The sequence below is a fragment of the Protomyctophum bolini genome (genome assembly GCF_963924005.1).
Source record: "Protomyctophum bolini genome assembly, chromosome: 7".
Lineage (NCBI taxonomy): Eukaryota > Metazoa > Chordata > Actinopteri > Myctophiformes > Myctophidae > Protomyctophum > Protomyctophum bolini.
Window position 1 is genome coordinate 43,351,354 of NC_137868.1, and position 21,973 is coordinate 43,373,326.

Below are 21,973 nucleotides of genomic sequence, written 5' to 3' on the forward strand. Positions count from 1 at the left end.
GCTAAAGGAAAAGTTAAAACAGAAATAAATAGCAGCAGGAAAGGAGATGAGCCATGCAAAGCATAAGGTATAGAATCAGGAAAATCGAAAAGGTTCAGCACAAGTAATAAAATGACAATACAAGTCAACTTTATACTATTACTACATTTACACCTACATCTACCGGTATTTATTAGCTAGAAATTAGAATAGAAAGTTTAGGCCGAAAGAAAAAAGGTAGAAAAAGGCATTTCAGAAAAAACGGTGCAACAACAAAATGCAAGAGATTAGTTGAAAAGTACAAAGGTAATAATTTGGCAACACCATTGCATAGCTCTTAGCACTAGGACTAATTCACAGATATATTGTTAAATAACAATATTCAGCGTTTTAATTAAATGCAAAATATATAACGTTAAATAGGCCATTGCACTTATTTAGATGTTTGCTGTTTGTGTGTGTTTTGTTGTACACAATGATCAGGCCCTATAAGCTTAAAATTGAAATACATTTTATAAAATAGAGTGGACCAGTTTCAGAAACACAGAAGAGAAGGCAAGGAAGGAAAAATATGTGAAGAGAAATAATTAAGAGAATAAGGAGAAGGAGATGGCTATGACATTTTGCTGTAGAATAGATACTGAGTCAAATAGAATATACAAAGTAGAATAGAACACACACACACACACACACACACACACACACACACACACACACACACACACACACACACACACACACACAGTAGAACAGAATAGAATAGAAATAGAGTACAACAAATAGATACAGAGAATAGAATAGAGTAGAATATATAGGCCTAATGGATTCAAAGTAGAAGAAAATACTATACTGAGTGTAGAGACTGAATAGAATAGAACCTACAGTGTGAAATAGAATAGATACACAGTAGACCAGAATAGATTAGAGAGTGAAATAGAATAGAGCAAACCAGATGAGACAGCAAAGGACATTTAGAACAGAGATATATTAACTGCACCTTAAGGACAGTGAAAGACAAGGAAATCAGAAATAAGAACGTGAGAGACCGGAGAATGAGAATGTGCAGATTAGAAACAACAGAAGAGCACAGAGGGGAAAAGGAAAGAGGGAAGTCATTATGGAAGCAAAGATAAAAGAAAAATGAAAGCAGAAAAACAACTAATATAGCAGCAGGAAAGGAGATGAGCCAAGCAAAGCATACAAGATTATGGAATCTGGAAAATTAAGAAAAAGCTGAAGCAAGAGAACATAAAAGTATAACAATATGCTAAAGTAAACAATTACACTACATCTGTTTACTAGCTAGTATAGAACGTTTAGGTTGAAGGAAAAGGGTCGGAAAATAAGCATTTCTGAAAACAAGGTGCAACAAGAGATTAAAATGTTAAATTACGCTTAAAATTACTCAAAAGTGATTTGCACGTATTTAGAATTTTGTTGATTTTTGGGTGTTCATGTGTATTTTAAATTGTTGTAAATTGTAAATGTTTACCCTTTGTAAAGGTAGAATGTGGAATAGACAAGAGAAAAACAAAACAAAGCCATGCTTAAATAGTAAATACATTTTAGAAAGTAGAGTGGACAGTTGCAGAAACGCAGAGCAAAGAACAGAACCAATAAACTGAGGTAGAAGAGAAGTCTTGAAGTCAAGGGCAAGGATAAAACAGATTAGATTAGAAAGCATGGATCCGGCATGGAAGAGAAGAAAAGAAAATAATACAAAGGTCTAAAGAAAAGAAAAGAAAAGAAAAGAAAGGTCTATAGAAAAGAAAAGACGATAGAATAGAATGGGGAGATAAGGCAAGAGAGAAGAGAAGAGAAGAGAAGAGAAGAGAAGAGAAGAGAAGAGAAGAGAAGAGAAGAGAAGAGAAGAGAAGAGAAGAGAAGAGAAGAGAAGAGAAGAGAAGAGAAGAGAAGAGAAGAGAAGAGAACCCTCTTTTCATTGAAGTACACAGCAAAATCCAGAGTGAAACTCACAGAAAAGATACAGAGTAAAATAGAATAGAAACACGCACCGTAAAGAACAGAATTGCATTAGAGTAGAATAGAGTAGACACAGTATAGAATAGATACAGAGAAGAATAGAGTAGAATAGAATAGAATGGATACATGGTAGAATGAATAGATACAGAAAATATATTGTAATAGATACTGAATAGAAATAAGAAGATATATACAGAGTTGAATAGAATAGATACACAGTAGAATAGAATAGCTTAGATACAGACTAGAGAGTGAAATAGAAATACAGTAGCCCTTGGTGTCAGTGAGATATTAACTGCACCTTATGACAGTGAAAGATAAGGAAATCAGAAGAAAAAAATGTAGAGAGACCGGAGAATGTCCAGAAACAACAGTATATAGAGTATATAGAGGGAAATTATTGAAACTAAAAGAAGATAAAAGAAAAATGAAAGCAGAAAAATAACTAATATAGCAGCAGGAAAGGAGATGAGCCACGCAAAGCATAAAGAAAAATGGAAAATTAAGAAAAAGCAGAAGCAAGAAAAGGTACAATGCTATAAACATTACACCAGCGCAGTGAGAGAAGGGAAGAGAGAATCTGAAGAAAAGAATAACCCTACACTGCCTGTTGAGTTAAAACTCATAAATGGAGCATGGATCTTCTACAAGACACCCCAGACAAACTACATCTCCCAGGGTGCATCAGCTGCAAGATGGATGCTGGTGCTCATTTGACTGATTGAACACCTGTTAAAGGCTGGTGGTGGTGACATTCACACAACTAACAAACAAGCAAGCTGAAGGTCTACCCAAGAAAGAGCTCTACCCCCAAAGACCCCCAAAGGTCTGTTTTGTTTATTCAACTTTCATTGAAGTACACAGCACACACACGCACATGCACACGCGCGCGCGCGCACACACACACACACACACACACACACACACACACACACACACACACACACACACACACACACACACAGTAGAAGCGAATGGAATAGCTTAGATACAGAGTAAAATAGAGGATAAAGATAAATAGATAGATTGGATTCAAAGTAAAATAGATACAGAAATTACATTATAATAAATACTGAATAGAATAGATACACAGTGGAATAGAAAATAATAGATGTATACAGACTAAAAGAAAATCAGATGAGAGAGCAAGGGAATGACAAAGGAGCAAACAGAAACCACACAGAATTGGAGAGGCCCTCTTTCAATACAGAAAAGGGCAAAATAGAATAGAATAGAATAGCAAGATGGTGAAAGAAAGGAGAACATACAGTAGCCCTTGGTGTCTGTGACATGTTAACTGCTTAAGGAGAGTGAAAGCTAAGAATGTGCAGAAACAACAGAAGAGTAGAGAGGGGAAACGGAAAGAGGAAAGAAATGATGGAAACAAAGATAAAAAGAAAAATAACTAATATAGCAGCAGGAAAGAAGATGAGCCAAGCAAAGCATAACAGAATATGGAAAATTAAGAAAAATCAGAAGCAAAGCAAGAAAACATAAAAGTATATATTATATATATATATATATATATATATATATATATATATATATATATATATATATATATATATAAATAAACATTACACTACTACTACTACTATCTATTAACTAGCTAGAATAGAACGTTAAGGCTGAAGGACAAGGGTAGGAAAACAAGCCTTTCTGAAAACAATGAAGTTGCAACAACAAAAAGCAAGAGATTAAAGTGTAGAATTAAACTACAAAAGTACCTCATCATTTGGTAACGATAGCACTTACCACAGTGACTAATTCACGTAGATACATTTTGAAATAAAATAATTTTGCGTTTCAATGAAATGCAAAAATATTTCAAAAGTGATTTGCACTCATATAGAATTTTGATGATGTGTTCATGTGTGTTTTGTCATAAGCTGAAGCTGAACCCAATGATCAGAAAGAACCCTTTGTAAAATTAATGAATGTGCAATCTCATAATCTCATAATGTATGATTATATTAATCATGTTGTGAACCATGGTTAATGAAATGCGTAATCTTACAAAAGAAAGAATCCGGGAATAAGGCAAGCAATGCTACTTAGAGAAAGAGGAAAAAACTAAGCTAAATGGTGTAATGCTGGTCAGCAGAAGTGGATACATAGTAGGCCTACCATTTGTATTACTTTTCATTGCTAATTATCCTAATTAGAAGAAAGAAGGGTATAGAAGAGAATGGACAGAGAAGAGAAGAGAAGAGAAGAGAAGAGAATGGGCAGAGAAGAGAATGAGAAGAGAATGAGAAGAGAAAATAAATTATAAAATAAGAGAAAATAAATTAGAGAATAGAGTACAATAGCAAGACATAAAAGGGAGAGGAGAGAATGTAGTTCTAGTAGAAAATACTGTAGCCCTTGCCGTCGGTGGCATAATAATCTACAGTGAAAGATAGGAAAATCAGAAACCAAAAAAAACGACGAGAGACAAGAGAATGTGCAGAAACAACAAAAGAGTAAAGAGGGGAAACAGAAAGAGAGTTTTATTCAGAGGTAAAAACACCAAACTCACATCAGTGAAGACGGAACAGAAACAGAAAAGTGAAGAAACGGTCTAAAGAGGACATCAAGAAAGTCTCCACAGTTTAACTCAGAGAAAGAAAAAAGGCACTCTGAGAGAATAGTCTGAAAGAGGAAAATACACATCAAGGTGTTGTTTTTTTAAGCCAAGTGTGTCAATGTGGGTTAAGGATATACAGTAAGGTATAATTATTTCCCCACATTCCAGCACCTTCTTGTCTTTGGCCAACAGTAGAAAATAAACTACAAATGTATACTTGCAAGGTTCCCGGCCTTGTCTACATGGACGTCTAAATACTGTATACAGTATGTGAAACAATAATCGAAGAACACAAATCGGGCACTGAATAGCGAACAAGAATTTGAGTGAAGGTATCCGCGAGAATACAGGAAACGAAAAGAAGAAAGAAAATGCTGCTTATATATAGTATACAGTATATATATATATATATAGCCCAGAAAATAACTACAATTGAGCCCTGTAAAGGTTTAAAATGTAAGAGAGGTAGATTGTTAAAGAAGCAAAGATTTAACGCAAATCCAGTTATGTCCCATTTCTCCAGGCAAATATAGTAGTGTCATAGATGTCTCTGTTTTATGAACAATGATGATAATTACATTCCCATTGTTTCTCTCTCTCACCCCTCCTCCACACGCGCACGCACACGCACACACACACACACACACACACACACACACACACACACACACACACACACACACACACACACACACACACACACACTCACACATCTTCCACAAAAAAAACAGCTTTGATCAGTCATCAAAACCATTCAATATTTTATAAAATGTTCTCCAGTTTAACCCGTGAAACTTGAAAACGTCGGATGTGACCCATTCTAACAGTCTATTGCACCTCGACCAGTCAAACATTAAAAAAAAGAAAAAAAATCCTTAAATGCCTTATTTATGCTCCGTCATCATCAGATGAAGTATAAATCAGGGGAAAAATGTATGGCATACTGAGCCGTCTATTAAACGCCATCCACGGGAAGATCTCTTTTAAGCCACAGTAAGCTCTTCAAAACTCTTCAAACGTCACTCAGTGGTTAAAAAACTTAATGTTTTGAACAACCGTCTATAAATTAGGAAGAAAAAAAAACAACCTGCACCAGATATACTAAGTATTCTTCAGCAGAATAAATAGTGGATTCACTCCTATGGCATTTGCACATAGCAGTCTGTTTTTTAGTCTCTCGGTGGAGAGAGTTTGCGATGCAGACAGGAAGTACGTGGAGGTCCTCCCCCACCTGTTCCATATTAGCTTAATGATTGACCTCGTGCGCACCTGGGCTGCGGCGTCCATGACGGTCCCAGACTTTAAGGAGAGACTTCAAAATGTGCTTCCGGCCCGGCCCGGCCTTTAGTAAGGCGTAAAGCGGTTGTATCCCCCTCTGTACAAACTGGCCTGAAATGGAACGGATAAATAAGCCCCGAGCTCCTGCAGTGCTGACGTGCTCTATAGGGATGGGATGATATGAAAGTTACATTACACATAATTGCGATTAACGACATTATCGCGATAATAAAAAAAAATATGTGTAAAACTTGAAAATGCCACTTTTGTTAACCACGTGAAGCCGCCGCCCCCCCCCCCCCCCCCCCCCCCCAATAGCCAATCTACAAGATCACAACGCGTTGCAACATGTCGTGAGCTTGTAGATCTGCCATTTTTGGCGATTCGACTTGTGTAGAGTGAAATAAGAGCGTACTGAATGTTTTTTTTATTTATTTTTAAAATGACGATAAACGATAATAACGATTATCGTCCCATCCCTGGTGTGCACGCTTGTGTCTTGACATTGTTAAAAATGACTGCGAAAAGTTCCGACTATTATTACGTACCATCGTTCCAACTCCATATGCGGCTGTCGGACCCACTGAATGGTGGTACGGGTCTGCAGCTGCTGTGTAAACACGGCCATATCTAGACAAAACGGAAATGGGCGATACAAGTTCTTATAAGGCCTTTTTTTCATAGTCCAGTTTTCGGTGACCAAAACACAACGCTCACACAACACATCTCTATTATGTTTTTACTAACCACCGTTTCGGTGGTCACCGAAAACTGGACTATGAATAGGCCTTTACAGTTATAGCACAAACATTTTTAATTTCACCTACACTACAGTCAGTAGCCTATACAACAGTCCCAGTTTAGTGTCTTTTTAGACACAAAATAGGTGTATTAAGTATATAATATTGTTTTCCTTAGGCCTGAAAACAACACAGTAGTCAGACTGCTTCCGCGTGTACAACCTGTACGAGGGCGTGACAAACGCAGCCCTCTTGATTCTTGATAAACAACCGCGCATACTAACTAGACCGCCTTTGTTCAGAAACCGAAACGTCTGCTCCTAAGGAATGGAATGGAATCACTCTTAACGACAACAATTTAACCTCAAGGCCGGGCAAAGTGTTTTCAAGCCTCAGCTCACACGCTCCATGACTTTATGAGCGTGATGTCATTCTTTTTGAAAGGTCGCCTGGCTGCTTACCCGTCACTGTAGGTTGCCGTGGCTGCGGATGCTGATTGGGCCATTCTGTAAGCTGCAGCAGGGTAGCCTCCCTGATTGGACGGAGATCAACGTGTCATGTGATATGTCTCGGACGGCAACAAAGAGACTTTCTCAAAGGGCCACGTACTTCACCCCTTTTGCAACCATGATCTTATTTTTTTAGGTTGTTTAGGACAGTGGTTCCCAAACGTTTTCATGTCAAGGACCCCCAAATTGGCACTCATTATCCCAGCGGGACCCCAATTTATATTGCAAAATAACAATTATGGTCGTTGTAGGAATTCAACAATAAAGTCTGTCCGTAGAGTGCACATTTCAAATTGTGTTACTGTAATCTACTACAGATAGTATTAATATTGAGTGATTGCAGTTTCTTCCAGGGGTGAAATGGCCTTTTAAAATTGAAATAAAATACTTTAAATAAGAATTTACAAAACATGCCCTTGAAGACACTTACGTAGACTTCTGCTCCATACAATCCATCTTGGTATACCACCCTAATAAAACATAGAATATATAAATATATTTAGTATGAATTAAATCAGTGGTGGAAAAAGTACTCAAAAGTAAAAGTATCAATACTGCAACATGGAAATACTTTGTTACAAGTAAAAGTGCGGAAATCAAAATGTACTTGAGTAAAAGTACAAAAGTATTGGCATGTACTTAAAGTACCAAAAGTAAAAGTACTTATTATGCAAAATGTGTCATTTCAAGTTTCCAAATGTATGCAAATGTTTTGAAAATAGTAGATCTATAAGCTCACAAAGCGTCGCATCGTGACGCATTGTAAGCTTGTAGATCGGCTATTTTCAAGTGGATTTTCAAGTGCTTATACAGTATGTTTTGTAATAATAATCAAAATCTATCTGGTAACTAAAGTTTTCAAATAAATGCAGTGGTACAACATTTGCCTCCGAGATGTAGTGGAGTAGAAGTAAGAAGTACTGGAAATTGGAAATACTCAAACTCAAGTAAAGTACAAATACCTCAAAATTGTACTTAAATGCATGTACTTAAATAAAAAGTACTCCACCACATGAAATGAGCACATTAACTCTTAATTGCCACTTTGGCTAAAGAGGACCCATAGGAGGCGGGGCATGGTCCTACCCAGGGTATCCAGGGACGGCGGTGGGCGTGGCTGCAGCGGCAGAGGAGCGAATCGTGTTGTAGACGGCGCGGCCCCGCCCCCGCAGCGCAGCGCCGCGGTAGGCCAGCGTGGGCGTGGCCATGGGGTAGGGGAAACTGGCCACTGAATGTACAGGGAAAAAACAACAACAACAACAGCAGAGAGAGAGAGAGAGAGAGGAATGAATATAATAATATCGTGCTGTAAAGTCACTCAGCGGTAACACAGTGGGTAGCGGCGGTGGCCGAACGCCGAGCGGTTTGCGGAGCGGTCTTGATATCGGAAAGGTCGCTATCGTTCGTATATCCCCGGACCGGCACGTTAAAATGACCACCGCTGAAGTGCCCTTGAGCAAGGCATTGAACCCCCTACCATGAAATGTTCTATGAGCAGGGCCTGGCTGTAAACAAGTTCTTGAGCTTAGTCCTTAGTTACCCTGGGTAAACATAGTAACTTTGCTTTGCTTTGCTTACTCAATAAAACACAAAGTTGGGACAGATTGGGACATTTCCATTAAATTAGGACTTTAACTTCAAGGAGAACCATGCTGGGTTCTTACACGATATATACCATATTACCATATTGACATGAAATGGATAACATTTGACTCATTGTGACTTACAGTCAGAATTGCGGTTCCAGTAAACATGCAAAAACGCCATTATGGTTATGGTCCTTCACCTTTTTGAAATAATGACGTGCATTGACTGGGTTGGGTTTGTATTTATTATCCTTACCGGTGTAGTTCAGGAGTTCAGGTGCGTACATGGCTCCCATGACTGGGTTGATCTTCCATCCAGAAGCTACAGCGAAAGAAGAAAGAAAAACAAGCAGAGAGAGTGCGTGTTAAGCTGGGTGTGTACTATAACATAGAGACTACAGTACACGGGCAACTGGTGGCCCGGGGGCCACGTACGGCCCCCACCTTCACTTAATGTGTCCCTCATGTAACCCAGGTTTATAATTGTATGTCTGTATTTGTATCTGTTTGTATGCATCAGTATGCATGCATTTGTATGGTCACATGTACCATCTGCATCAGTTCACAGCTCATCACACCGATCACTCACTCACTCAGTCACACCAATCATCACCACACCCTAGTATAAAGCACAGCCATTTTGTCTCAGTCAGTGAGGTGCACATCACTGGCTGTGGCAGGTCTGTATCCCTTTCCTCTACAAACATTTTACCATTTTTACTTCTTCCTTACAATTCATGATATTAACACTGATACTGATGATTGGTTTTAGACCTCCAAATACATACTGATGAACCGAACTGATGAGCTGTAGCACTTGAACTGAATTGGTGAGTTTATTATTTGAAATGTTTGAAGTGTTTGAACTGTTTAGTTTGGTTTTGTTTATGTTTGAAACGTAAAAGATGATTTGACATTTGTAAATGCTGGTTTGCTTGTATGCTGTTGTAGATCAGCTAATTATTTTGGTAAGATATTTAATTTGGCCTTTTTGTGTTCAGGTTTCTCCCTTTTAGTTCATGAAACCCCGAACGACGATGATGATGAACACAATGGCGAGCTAAGTCTAAGTCCCAGAGCGATCCCCTGTTTCTGTCCTACCTGGACGGTAGGTTCTCTGCTTCACTCACACACACACTATGTATAGTATATGCTACGGGTTGCTGAACTGCCCACAGAGTAGAACAAAATTGTGCCATTTTATCACGATTATTAGTGATATTATGATTATATGAAGTGGTGAAGTGGTCCTTTAATATCGGAATATTTATATATTATTTATTTCAGCTGTTACAATTCCCAACAATGACCCGTTTTAATTACTTCAGTCTAAATTAGTAGCCTATAATGACTAGTATTAAAATATTTTTGTCTTTATGTCCAACGTATTTGTATTTAGTTCATAAAGTAACATAATTATAATTAAAGGCATTTGAAATTACATAAACATTTTCAGGATTCCAATTAAAAAAATAATTCAGGATTTCAATTTAAATAAAAATAATAAAAATAGCAGATCTACAAGCTCAAATTGCGTCGCAGCAAAGCGTTTTGAGTTTGTACATCAGCAATTTCTGCTATACGACAGTAATATGCAATGTTGGCCCTCTGGAGTGAGTGGCCCATCCTGTACTATAACAAATGTTTTCCCTGAACAATACAGAAAATGTGTCTTACTTGGAACTTCACCATTCCCTAGAGGCGTCTGGGGCTTCTTCGTGACCACTCTGGCCGTGGCGTTATTCACCTGAGGACGCGAGAAAGAAAATGCAGTGGAAACTATATTATTCTGCCGCAGTCTGAAAACTCACCTCTTCAGACTCCACCTTAGCCCGTATTGCACTGCCATAGCACTTGCCCTAGCCTCGACGACGTTGCAGGCGTAGCTAAAATATGTACATAGTTTCATCATGCAGATATTCTACTGTTATGAACGTTATGTTCTCAGTTTACTTATCCTAGATGACTATCTATGCATTCCTTTTGTGTTCTAAATTAAGTGCACAAACTGTGCGGACAGACTCACCTCGATTTTCCTCCCTTCCACAATGGTTCCGTTCAGCTTTTCTCTCGCTCGGTCAGCTTCCATCGCACTTTCAAAGGTCACGAACCCAAAGCCCTGCAGGTTAGAATGGTGAAGAGTGTTTACATTGCATTTACAGGAGTCGATGGTTTATCACATGGCATTATTCTTTCATCTATTCTAGTAATACTTCTGTTTCATTATTGAGATATTAAACCCACCTTGGATCCCCTCTCATTGAAGATGATTTCCACATCCAGAATCTTACCAAATTGCTAAAAGACAAAAGAAGAAAGGAAACGCATTTTGTCATGCAATCTGTAGAAAAACGTCTAGTTTCTCTTTAGCGTTTCTAGCTAAAAGGTTTGGGAGCCACTGCTCTACCACACAGATGAGATTGGTCAAACTAACATTTTATTCACAGCAGCTTTACAGTAAATTAACTAGCATCATCTCGTTACCCCAGTGGTTGGGTCCCATTTCTACAGTCTTTGGTATGAACCCCCGACCTCCCAGTTTCAGGGCGGACACTCTAACCACAAAGCCACTACTGTCTGGTCAATCAGAGGCTAAATGTCATCAAATGGTGGTCTGTGGCTCAAATGCCAAATCAATAATGTGGCCTTGGTTACGGAAAATGGTCGAAAAGCATTTGCTTTACCCCAAACATCTGCCTGAGGTCCGGGTCCCGGAACCTGAAGGGGATGTTGGAGACGTGGAGCCGTTTGGGCTGGGCCTTGCCCGAGCCCTCTTCATCGCTCCCGTCGCCCGCTCCGCCCCCGGACCCCACAGACACGCTCAGAGACTGGGGGTCAGAGGTCACGGGGACCAGGGCAAGATCGTCCTGATGAGGAGGAGGAGGAGGAGGACAACGAAAAGGGGAGGAAGAAGAGGAGGAAGAGGAGGAGGTAGAGACGGGCAAAAAAAAGGAGAGATGATAGAGGGACGGGTCGAGTGGAGAGGAGACGAACACGGAGAACACAGAACGTAGAAAGGGGAGGTGGGAGGAGGTTTGAAGATAAAAAAACAAAACAAGATTTTCAATGAAAGGAGCAGGCACAGCTTTGATGCAATTATAAACAAATCTAAAGAACAGACGTGAGTGTATACTTGTGCATGCAGGAGATCACTTGTAGCCGACTGTCTTATAGAATCGGTTTGTTGGAAATCTCACTTGGATTTCTCCGTCAAATTTATTTTCTGAAATGTGCTGCGTTTTATGCAATGAAAAGGTGAATTGAATGAGAAGTGGCATTAAGCTTGATTCATAGTCCATCCGTACGCGGCGTCGCTCGCAGACGAGACCTGATCTTGTCTGCGAGCGACGTATGCTCGTACTCCGGAGTATGAGTCAGACTTTAGCACAATTAACACGTTGATAAACTTTCACAGAGTCAGGTGATCAAAACCAAGGTTCAACCAGCATTCATCAGCATCCAGTGCTTCTTCTCAGGCAAACTGTGAGGAGGCGTGAACGAACAGGGCTCCCATTTTAGTTAGGCGTCTATTAACATGCCCGTTAGAGAGAATAACAACCGTCATACTGCGTATGCTGCTCTACCAACCAAGGAGATTAGACAGACCTGCCGCCACCTAAAGGTTATAGTTTTGTCACTCTGTTGTAACGGATACGATTTAATTGGGATGGAGCTCGAAACCCGATACCTGAAAAAACCCGATAACAAGCTTATTGAGTGCCCGGTATCAATAGGCTTTGGGCTTATCAAGCCTGTTATACAATCAAGACAAGAGGCAATCAATAAATAAATCTAATCACCCATGCTGGCACGAACATGTCTGTAAAGTGCATTGGTGCCTGACAACCATCGCTGCCCGGGTAAACAAAATGACGCTTTTAATGTGACGGTACACACATTAACCAGTCAACAGTTTCTTCAATATTATTTTCCAAAAGTAAAAAAGGTCAATTTGAATTATGTCTGTTAGAAAACTACTGTATTTGAAGGCCCTATAGTATAAGATACTGGTTCTGTTTCGAATTTATTGTCGTCTCTCGTCTTTCCACAAAATAATAGAAAATGCTCGAGTCGATAGTGGGCTGGATAAGAACCTGTGTCGTTAAGCCTGATCAATAAGGTGCTAACGAGCTCCATCCCCAGATACAATTCAGACGTATAAGCTATATCAAGCTTTCTCTGACAGGCAAAAACCAAAGTGGTGAACGCTATAGCTAGCCTCCTTTTTACCTTGTTACATGAATATATAACACATATCTACGCAGTAGTGATACATGGTAATACACTCTGTTGTGCTGCACAGTGTGAACTGATGATATCCTCATGCAGAACAATTGTGCCAAAACCAAAAAAACACCCAATCTCCCACAATGCATCACGATGCCAGTGTGTGCGTGCGTGTGTGTGTGTATGTGTGGAGGGAGGGGGGGGGGGGTTGTTCATCATCCTGCATTATCAAATGTTGCAAAAAGATGTTACGGATTTTGTTTGGGTCAAAATCGGAATAAGAAAGTGGAAAAACGGAAAGGGGGGGAAATAAGGCAAAAATAAAAACAGAGTGAGCTTCAGCAGTGTGAGAGGGAGCAGAGCGCAAGTGAAAGGAAAATGTTAAGAACTGAAAGGATACAAATGCTAAAGTAGAAAAATATGCTGGAAATGGTTTTAATTCCATGTAATCCTTGCATCCTATCCTATTATACAAAAGTAGCTAGCTATATGTTTAAGTAGATACAATATACAGTAGATACAGTAGTATAGAGAGAGAGAGAGAGAGAGAGAGAGAGAGATATATAGAAATACAGTAATAAATAAATAGAACAAGGCAGGAAGTAGTGCAAAAAGCTTGAAAAGTAAGAGGGGGGGCAAGAAGTCAAAAGAGAACGTTCCAAAGGGTCAGTCTGGGGGTCACGGTGCTGCAGTTTCTGCCAGGGGTTAAAAGGTGGGTGGGGGGCATCATTAATATGTGGGGGACGGGGACGGGGACGGACAGATACAGAGGGGGGATGGCACAGACACACATTCACACAGTGCACACAGGCTACTGTATTGCAGTACGCTGGCTTGCCATCGGCTATAACTACCAGGAGACAGCAGTGTATCATATCGTCACACACCAATACATTCACTCGCACAAAAAAAACCCAGACACAGGCTAAGAGTGTGGGTGGGAGGGGAGGGGAGGGGAGGGGGGGGGGGGTAGGGGGTAGCCCCACCTGTGACTTCCCCCCAATAACTGTAGCTCGGGGTCACATAGTGCTACTCCACGACTGGGGGGCGCCAGGCAAAAGTTGTGTTTTTGACTTATTGTCCGATGTTGGGATTCAAATTTGAGGAGGGTATTTAATCAGTGCAAATGATTAAATGCAAATGACTGTAGTAAAATGATATGTGGTAAAACGATCTGTCAAACTATGTTTTCTTTTTTTTTTAAAGCTTGTGCCGAATTTCAGACAGAATATTGCTCGTGCTTCCACGTTTCTCAAACGAGAAAGAAATTCTGCAAAAAGAAAACAATCAAAAACCGTGCAGAGAATACACACTCAATGTTTACCACAGCTTTTTTGTTTTCAATTTGCAACATGAAAATAAGTTAAAAGAACTTTTCGCCCGGCCTCCCCACTCCGGGATAGCGACGTCACTATTATGGGCGAGTTCGGAAATAGCACACTGAGCGCACTGTGCAATGCAATCTAATAGGTGAGTGCGCTCCGGTGCGGTATTTCCGAACGCGCCCTATGTGACGGAGTCCCGAAACGACGGGGGGGGGGGTGTCATAAATGGGACTATGGGTGGGGTAGAGGGATGGTGGGTGTGGTTGGGTTGGGGGGGGGGGGGGGGGGGGGTGATGGTGTTGGTGGGGGTGTCATATCATATGTCACGATGCATGGGTAGTTTTCTGGACCTGGGTGATATTTCAGAGGGGGAAGGGGGGTCATCCAGGCCGCCTTTGACCCCCCCCTCTCTCCGTGGCGGCGTCTCAAGTTTTCCCCCCGAAAATCAGGACGGACCTTGTAGGCTGTACAGGCTACTAATGGAATATATAAACGGGGCCACAAAACACTTGGTTACGAGAGTATGAAGAGGAATTCTGCGTAGCCCCCCGTGCATGCTCTTTCTCTGTTAGCTTGCACTGTGTTTCATTTGTGCTGTAGGAGGAAATGGTGCTTGCTTTCGGGTGCTGTAAGCAGTCATAAGTCACTGTTGTTTGAAAGCGGCAGATTTTAATAGCTCATTTAAATGTTAAAGCTGCTATAAGCAATAATATGTCAACATTTTAATGACCTTTTAATTTATTTATTTTTTGGTATTCCGACAGCCAGCAATGGGTAGAACGCTCCCAAAAACAATTTAGTCTCCGTGACACATCTATAGGAGCCGCAATCTGCATTCAAAGATTTTCCATAGAAGCTTTGTCATTGGTCGATTTGCCTGTCTGCTTCCTGATTGGTTAGTCATTGCGACCGGGTTTCTTTCGACCAATGAAAAAGCCTCTAGGAACATCTTTGAATGCAGATTGTGGCCCCTAGATGTGTCACATGCAGAGACTATACTTTTGGGGGGGGGGAGCGTTCTACCCATTGCTGGCTGTCTGAAAACCAAAATATATTATTGCTTATATAGCTGCTTTAACGTGTTAAAATAGATGTGATGCCCCAGATCCAGTACAGGATATATATATATATATATATATAAACAGTTCATCTATTTTTGTCTGGTTCTTGTGGCATTTAGATGCATCATGTTGCTCTGAAGGAGGCCCTGACCATGTGTTGACATTAAGGGAAACAACCTAGGCTACTAAAGTACAATTCTTACATCACATAACTTAATTTATGTTCACCTATAGACCACGTATCAACCCAGTGTATAGTTGTCATGAATAAACATTATCATTATGTTGTTGTTACAGCATAATGTTGTCCGGTAACACATGATACCTATATAAAACTATTACTTTTGGGATGAATCTTATATAATGTTCCTCAATTTTCACCTGCAGTGTAAGTGAAAGATTCTTTCAAATCACACAGACAGATTATCACTTTCATTCCCGGAAAAGTTAGACAAGAGAGAAGTATAGTATGGTGGTGGGGGAGGGGAGGGGGGGGGGGTCATTTTCAACAACGGGTCTCTCAGCTGTCCCCCAATTTTCTCTAACGAGTGTCAGGGGTCATTCCTTGTACGGAGACAGAAGTGGAAGTGCAGGGCTCTAAATAACGATCTAAGAAACCTTATCTTGCCATGTTCCTTTACTAGGAGATATGCATACGCAGCAGGCTATAACCTCACTGAATATGTATTAACCCCAAGGAGTGCATACCAATTATTTATGAAATAAGTTAAAAGGGGGGGAAAAATATAAAACGTATACCTGCGTCTCAGAGTTATCGCACTATTGTCCCTTACCGCGCTATTGGACGACAGAGTCTCCACCCCCTCGTGCTGCTGCGGCCCCTGGTAGACCCTGAGCTGGTGGTGCTCCGTGTATTCGGCCGCGGGATGGGCGGGGCTAAAGTCGAGCTGAGGCACCAACCTGCCCGGGGCCGTGGCCTGGGCCTGGCCCGGCGGATAGGCGGGAGGCGGGCCGTAGACCTGCGGCATGGTGGGGTCGCCGCCCCCCGGACCCCCATCTGGGACGGGGCCTCCCTGTGGGGGGGGAGAGAGGAAGAGAGGAGTCACATATCACAAATCTAAACAGCTGTCACGTCCTGTCCTATAGGACGTACCACGCCTGGACCGCCGTCCCTACCTTTGCCCCTCTGTTGCCTCCCTTAATTCCTGGCTGATTGTGAGACTGTGTCCACCTGCTGCTTCTAAGCTGAAGAGACTTTGATTAATGAGCATGGAGGTATATTAGGGACTCTGTGTTATGGGTTAGGTTGCTCGATTATAACACTGAGTTTCCCAAGAGTGGGACTTTATGTTATGCCCTGGGAGGGTTTTCTGAGTTATAATAAAAGTGCTTGCATGAGTGCAAGTCGTTGTTGCCTGGATTATTCTGCACACGGGTCCAAATACTGAGGTGTTCCTGACACAACCATTAGCATGCCAACTGCTCTTCAAATGACATTTCACTGCTCTTAAATCTGACACAGCGTAGACTATAGTGTAGTAGTGCACCCGTTACAATTTCATTCCCAATTTCATGCTGGACTATTAACCACATCAGGTCACGAATGGAAGTCTGAAGTCCTTGCCTGAAGTCTATGGACCTTTTTACAGCAGCATAAATGCACAAACTGCAGAGTGAAAAGGTCTACAAGCACAATCACCCTCCAAGCTTGGATATTTACCTCAAGTTTAAAAGAAGGTTTACTTCAATTGAATAGGGTTTTCTAAAAAATTCACAATTCAACCAATACATGTTTGTGTCCATAAACAGTAAGTGGTTCAAAAGTAGGCTAAAGGTTGTGTGAATCAGTGATTCTCAAACTCTTCCAAGTCAAGGTTGCCGTAGTAGACGTCCGACTCCGGGCACCTATAGGCTGCTAATTATCCAGCCTGGCAGCGTATCGCGGGTTCAAATCCCGATCCCGACAACCTTTGCTGCGAGACATTCCCCATCTCTCTCTCTCTCTCTCCCCATGTCCTGGGCTACTATAGGTTCACAATACGATATTTCACGATTTTGTAACAAAATCCCCTACACAAATCTTTACACACATTTTTGCCTCTTTTCAATACAGTAGCAAATGACTGAAACTCATAAAGGATCCTGTGTTTTCTTCTCTTTTTTTAAGCGCCCTCTGCTGTTTGCGTCACGATTCAAATTGGGATTTAATCACGATCGATATTAGTCGATATATCGTTACACGCATTAGAAATGTTTGATTTAAAAAAAGATATTCTCACAAAAAGCAGATCTACAAAAAGCAGATCTACAAGCTCATAGCATGTCACTCCGTGACACACACACACACACACACACACACACATAGCTAAAATCTAAAATTACACTTTAAATTATGCTTTGCTGGTTTTAATGGGTTAAAAAAACAGTAAGAAAAACAGACCTCATCAAGTCCTCATCGCAATGTCACACAGTAAGTAAATTTAAACGCAGCAAAGCTAGAGGTGAACGATGCAAATCTCCATAATAATACACACGAGAAGAATCTCTTACCCCGTTGTCACTGCATTCCTTGTTCTCTGTTGTATTGTCCAACAACTGCCTCATGTTTTAATGCCTGTGCCAACTACCCGCCCCCCCCCCCGACAACATAAGTTCTACTCATCCACCAATCACCATCAACAACCACACAGGACAGGGGGGGCCACACGCCAGCTGTGGTCACTTGCACCTGCCAATCAACCTCAGTGCCCGGCTGCTTGTCCCTTCCTTCCCTGCACTTCACACTTCACGCACACACACACACACACACACACACGCATGGCGCACACACACACACACACACACACACACACACACACACACACACACACACACACACACACACACACACACGCACGCGTGTGACTGAGACAGAGCTCTGCCTTTAATATGTATGTATGTTGTATTTACGAATGTAAATACTTTTTCTGTCACTGGCCAGTATATCAGCCAAAAAGGTCACCTCTAAGAATACCACAGTATCTAGACAGAGCTATGTACCTTTTTCAGCTATCTTTAGCGAGCCACATGATGTCCACTTCCCTTCACTTGCACATCTATCATAAATTATGTTTGCTTTCCAAACTGACAGAGACACACTCTGAGAGCACTCTTTGGAAGGTCAATTCATGTTCATCCGTTCACAGCAGCACTATAGCAACCACTGAGCTCAAACATCATTCTTTGAATTCTGTCGCCTGATTTTCATTCAACATTTTCAAGCCTGCATTGCAGGATTGTTGTCTGTTAGCTCTGACCTTTGACCTTTGTACTCCTTATTATAAATTGCCTCCGTATATCGAATTGTATTGCTTATATGATCAACGAATTGACGCTTTTTCCTCAATCCATGATTTAAAATATGTGCCAGCACTGCCAGCAGTGTTAGTATAGTATAGTATCACCCATAGGCCAAAAGTTTCTAATAAACGATTTGACATGAAGACGTCTTTCTCCTGGGACATTTTTTTGTTTTATTAATTGGACAGTGATGAGAGAACCGGCTCAAATGTGCGACCTGGAAACATGGGCCGGACTAAAAAACCTATAGTGACATCTTTTAACCAAGTTGTTAGCATGCTGAGCCACAAGGATTCTAGCCTATCAGAGTTAATTCTGCATTTTACTACTGCAAGGCGAGCCGGGGAAACGCATCACATGGTAATTAATCCCACTGTGAGCTTTTTGATCTAGAAAGGCTTCGGCGTGATTAACAGCTCCGTCTCCCGCCCATATATATGTCCATCAGCTGTTGCTCTCTAAACTCTAAAGAGTTGGCACTAGGACTTAAAGATATAGATACTTAGACACGTGGACAATAAAGGACGAAGATGATTGACCTGGTATAATATTATCTATACGCATTTCTTTTCCTGGCTTGAATGTATACTCTCTTAAATCCTCATGCATCTTCTTGCCCTTGGTTTCTATCTGTGCTGTCTGAAATAAAGCAGAACAATGCAGCCAGCACACACACACACACACACACACACACACACACACACCCACACACACACACACACACACACACACACACACACACACATCAATTAAAATCTAATTGATCACACATGGCATCTTTCAGCCCTTTTAGAAGAGAGCCGTAACGTCTCAATCCAGTCCTGTTCAGTTTCAGTGTCACACCTATACGTTATGTCTGTGCTCTACCCAGCAACCAACCAACCAACAACAGCTGCACCACCTCAAACTCCACGGAGACAGAAGGGCGACAGAGAGCAGGAGATAACAGAATGCATCTGGTGATATCATAGGCCTATACCACTGCTAACCCATATCTCCTTCTTTGTGTGGTCTCCCACTTATCTACCCCCAAGTCCCTGTATATACAGTATCACCGTGTCAGCAAGCACACGCGGCGTGTCTCGTCTCCTCCTCGTCGCCCCCTGTCTTTTTCTGATCACCATTTGTTACCACTTTCCTTCCTCCCCCTCCTCAGCTGTCAGCTCTGGGGCCACAGGTCAACGGTTCAGAGCCAGGTGCACGCCGGGACAGCTGCCGGCGGATTTACTCGGGTGACAGGAACTGCAGATGTGGCCCTTTTGAGTGTTGGCCAGTTTAGCACAAAAAAACCATGCATGGCTGCTGGAAAATACGAGCTTTCAAACTATTGTGTCCCTATCACGTCATTAAAGGCATGACATTTGTCGTAACCAGACTGCGTGCATGATAAGTAAGTAAGTCGATCAGAGAGGCTTATTGTTGCCAATGGTATCGGCCGTGAACGAGGGTGTCTAACTGACATTATTATCACTTACAGCAAGCCCTAAGATTTCACTGTGTAGTAGTATAGAATACATGTGGGTCAGAGGAAAAAGGTACGTGGCCAGACAATATTCCTGCGATGCTTGAATGGTCATGTCACGTGAGAGAGGGTCCAGGAACAGTATGCAGAGATATAGTACAGTCCAAAAACATTGCGTTCAACTTGCACAATAGTTCAATTAGGGCAATTATATGTGCTTCTCTCCATCCGAAGCATCCATAGACTGCTAACTACAGGCAACAGAAGCTGGACACCGTGATTATCTACCCCGGCAAAGGAGTTCTAAAAATACAGCCGGAGTGAACAGAAGAGACAAGGTAGATGGATTCCAGACACATTGTATCAGTACTGGTATGTCTGAGACCTCTTACACAGAGAGGCGTTAACACACACACACGCGCACGCACACACACACACTCACTCACACACGCACGCACGCGCATACATACATACACACACATACTTACATGCACGCACGCACGGCACACGCACGTGTGTGCAGCATGTTGGCATCGCAGTGCAGAGACCAGTGCACTAAAGATAACCCTGTGTCCTTGAAATGAAATAAATAAGATCTGTTGAAATGTGTTTGGTCCAGCCGGCTGTCATCAGGCCTTCTCCGGCTTGTCACTACTTGTATGGGATAATATATCCCATGCATGCTTGGGATATTTGTTATTCATCATAATGCATCTGAAAGCTAAATTAATTAAAGGCCATATGCTTGACTTGTTCTAAGGCATCAACAAGCTTTTTGGGATCAGATCACAGTTCACGGATAGCTTATCACCCAAGAATGAATGCCTGTTCCACCATGTAAAAACAATTCAGTTATTTAGGTTTATTTCGATACTCAGATTATCATACATGTATTCTATTTGACTTTTTCTGTGTCTTTGGCCACACTAGCCCATGGGACCGTGAGTCACGTTAAGCCAGTGTCTTAATGTGATAAATGAGACATCAGCAGGTGCATTCAGGGAGAACAACAGTTAATCCACATGCTGCTTTTAGCGTGTGTAGAATGTAGTTTCATATTCATGTTCATCCGTTTCCCATGGAGTCAAGTCAACAGGAACTTTAGCTTCTTAACTTTAGAGATGTTGTTGCCATAGCCATAGGAACCGAAGGTTACTCTACAGTCAGTTACACATGTTGAGACAGCCAGTGGGGGTTAAACTCAAATGTAAAGCGCTGTAAGAAAAGCAAGTGAAGGTGTGTGTTTACCTGAACTAGGCCGGGGTAGCATGAGGCTGTCTGTGGATAGACAGGGAGTCCATAAGGCTGGAGGATCACAGTAGGTGAGGAAAGCATAGCCCCCCCACACTAAAAAATAAATAACTTATAAAATATGTGCGAGGAAACAGGGGCCGCTGGGGGAGATGGGGGGGAAAAGGATAAACGACAAGGAGAACAGGGGGAAAGGAAGGTGGTAAAAAAGCACACTGCACACAGGAGAGCAAATCACAGTCAGAGAAGAAAGAGGAAAAAAAATCTGAAGAAAAAGCCAAATCCAATAGAGGGGGAAACAGGTGATCCGAAGGAGTGAGATTAAAGAGTGCAGCTTCAGGAGAACCAGTCAAGCTGAAGGATTTTCAGAGAGAGAAAAGTAAGACACCTAACAACTCCTCCACAACTGAAGCTGTCCTGGAAGACAGAATATAGAGTAATGAAAGAGAAAAGAAACCAAGTGACGACTTGTGTGCGTCTGTCAGTTGGTCGTCCTGACAGACAGAGACACATGCTCTGGGTCCCATTTCAGAGTTATATAAATAGTCCCCCTGTCCTTCTCTCTCAGATTGCCACCTTACCACTCTCTCTCTCTCTCTCTCTCACACACACACACACACACACACACACACACACACACACACACACACACACACACACACACACACACACACACACACACACACACACAAACACTTCCTCC

General features: G+C 41.6%; 1 protein-coding gene across 5 annotated transcripts; it reads right to left on the reverse strand.

The window, feature by feature from the left end:
• Positions 1-4,439: 4,439 nt before the first annotated feature.
• rbfox1l (RNA binding fox-1 homolog 1, like) lies at positions 4,440-21,734 on the reverse strand. 5 transcript variants are annotated; one of them, XM_080768809.1, is made up of 13 exons: positions 21,268-21,734; positions 16,052-16,291; positions 11,329-11,511; positions 10,889-10,942; positions 10,671-10,763; positions 10,322-10,391; positions 8,901-8,966; positions 8,145-8,286; positions 7,489-7,528; positions 7,011-7,081; positions 6,358-6,439; positions 5,215-5,920; positions 4,440-5,138 (listed from the first exon to the last, which is right to left on the reverse strand). In XM_080768809.1, the coding sequence occupies exons 1-12, from the start codon at positions 21,352-21,354 to the stop codon at positions 5,876-5,878; spliced, it is 1,173 nt and encodes a 390-aa protein (XP_080624935.1). In that variant the 5' UTR covers positions 21,355-21,734; the 3' UTR covers positions 4,440-5,138; positions 5,215-5,875. The 5 variants fall into 5 exon arrangements, with proteins under 5 accessions (XP_080624935.1, XP_080624931.1, XP_080624932.1 ...); XM_080768805.1 differs by having other exon boundaries at positions 5,215-5,971; positions 21,268-21,733; XM_080768806.1 differs by having other exon boundaries at positions 5,205-5,971; positions 21,268-21,733.
• Positions 21,735-21,973: the final 239 nt, after the last annotated feature.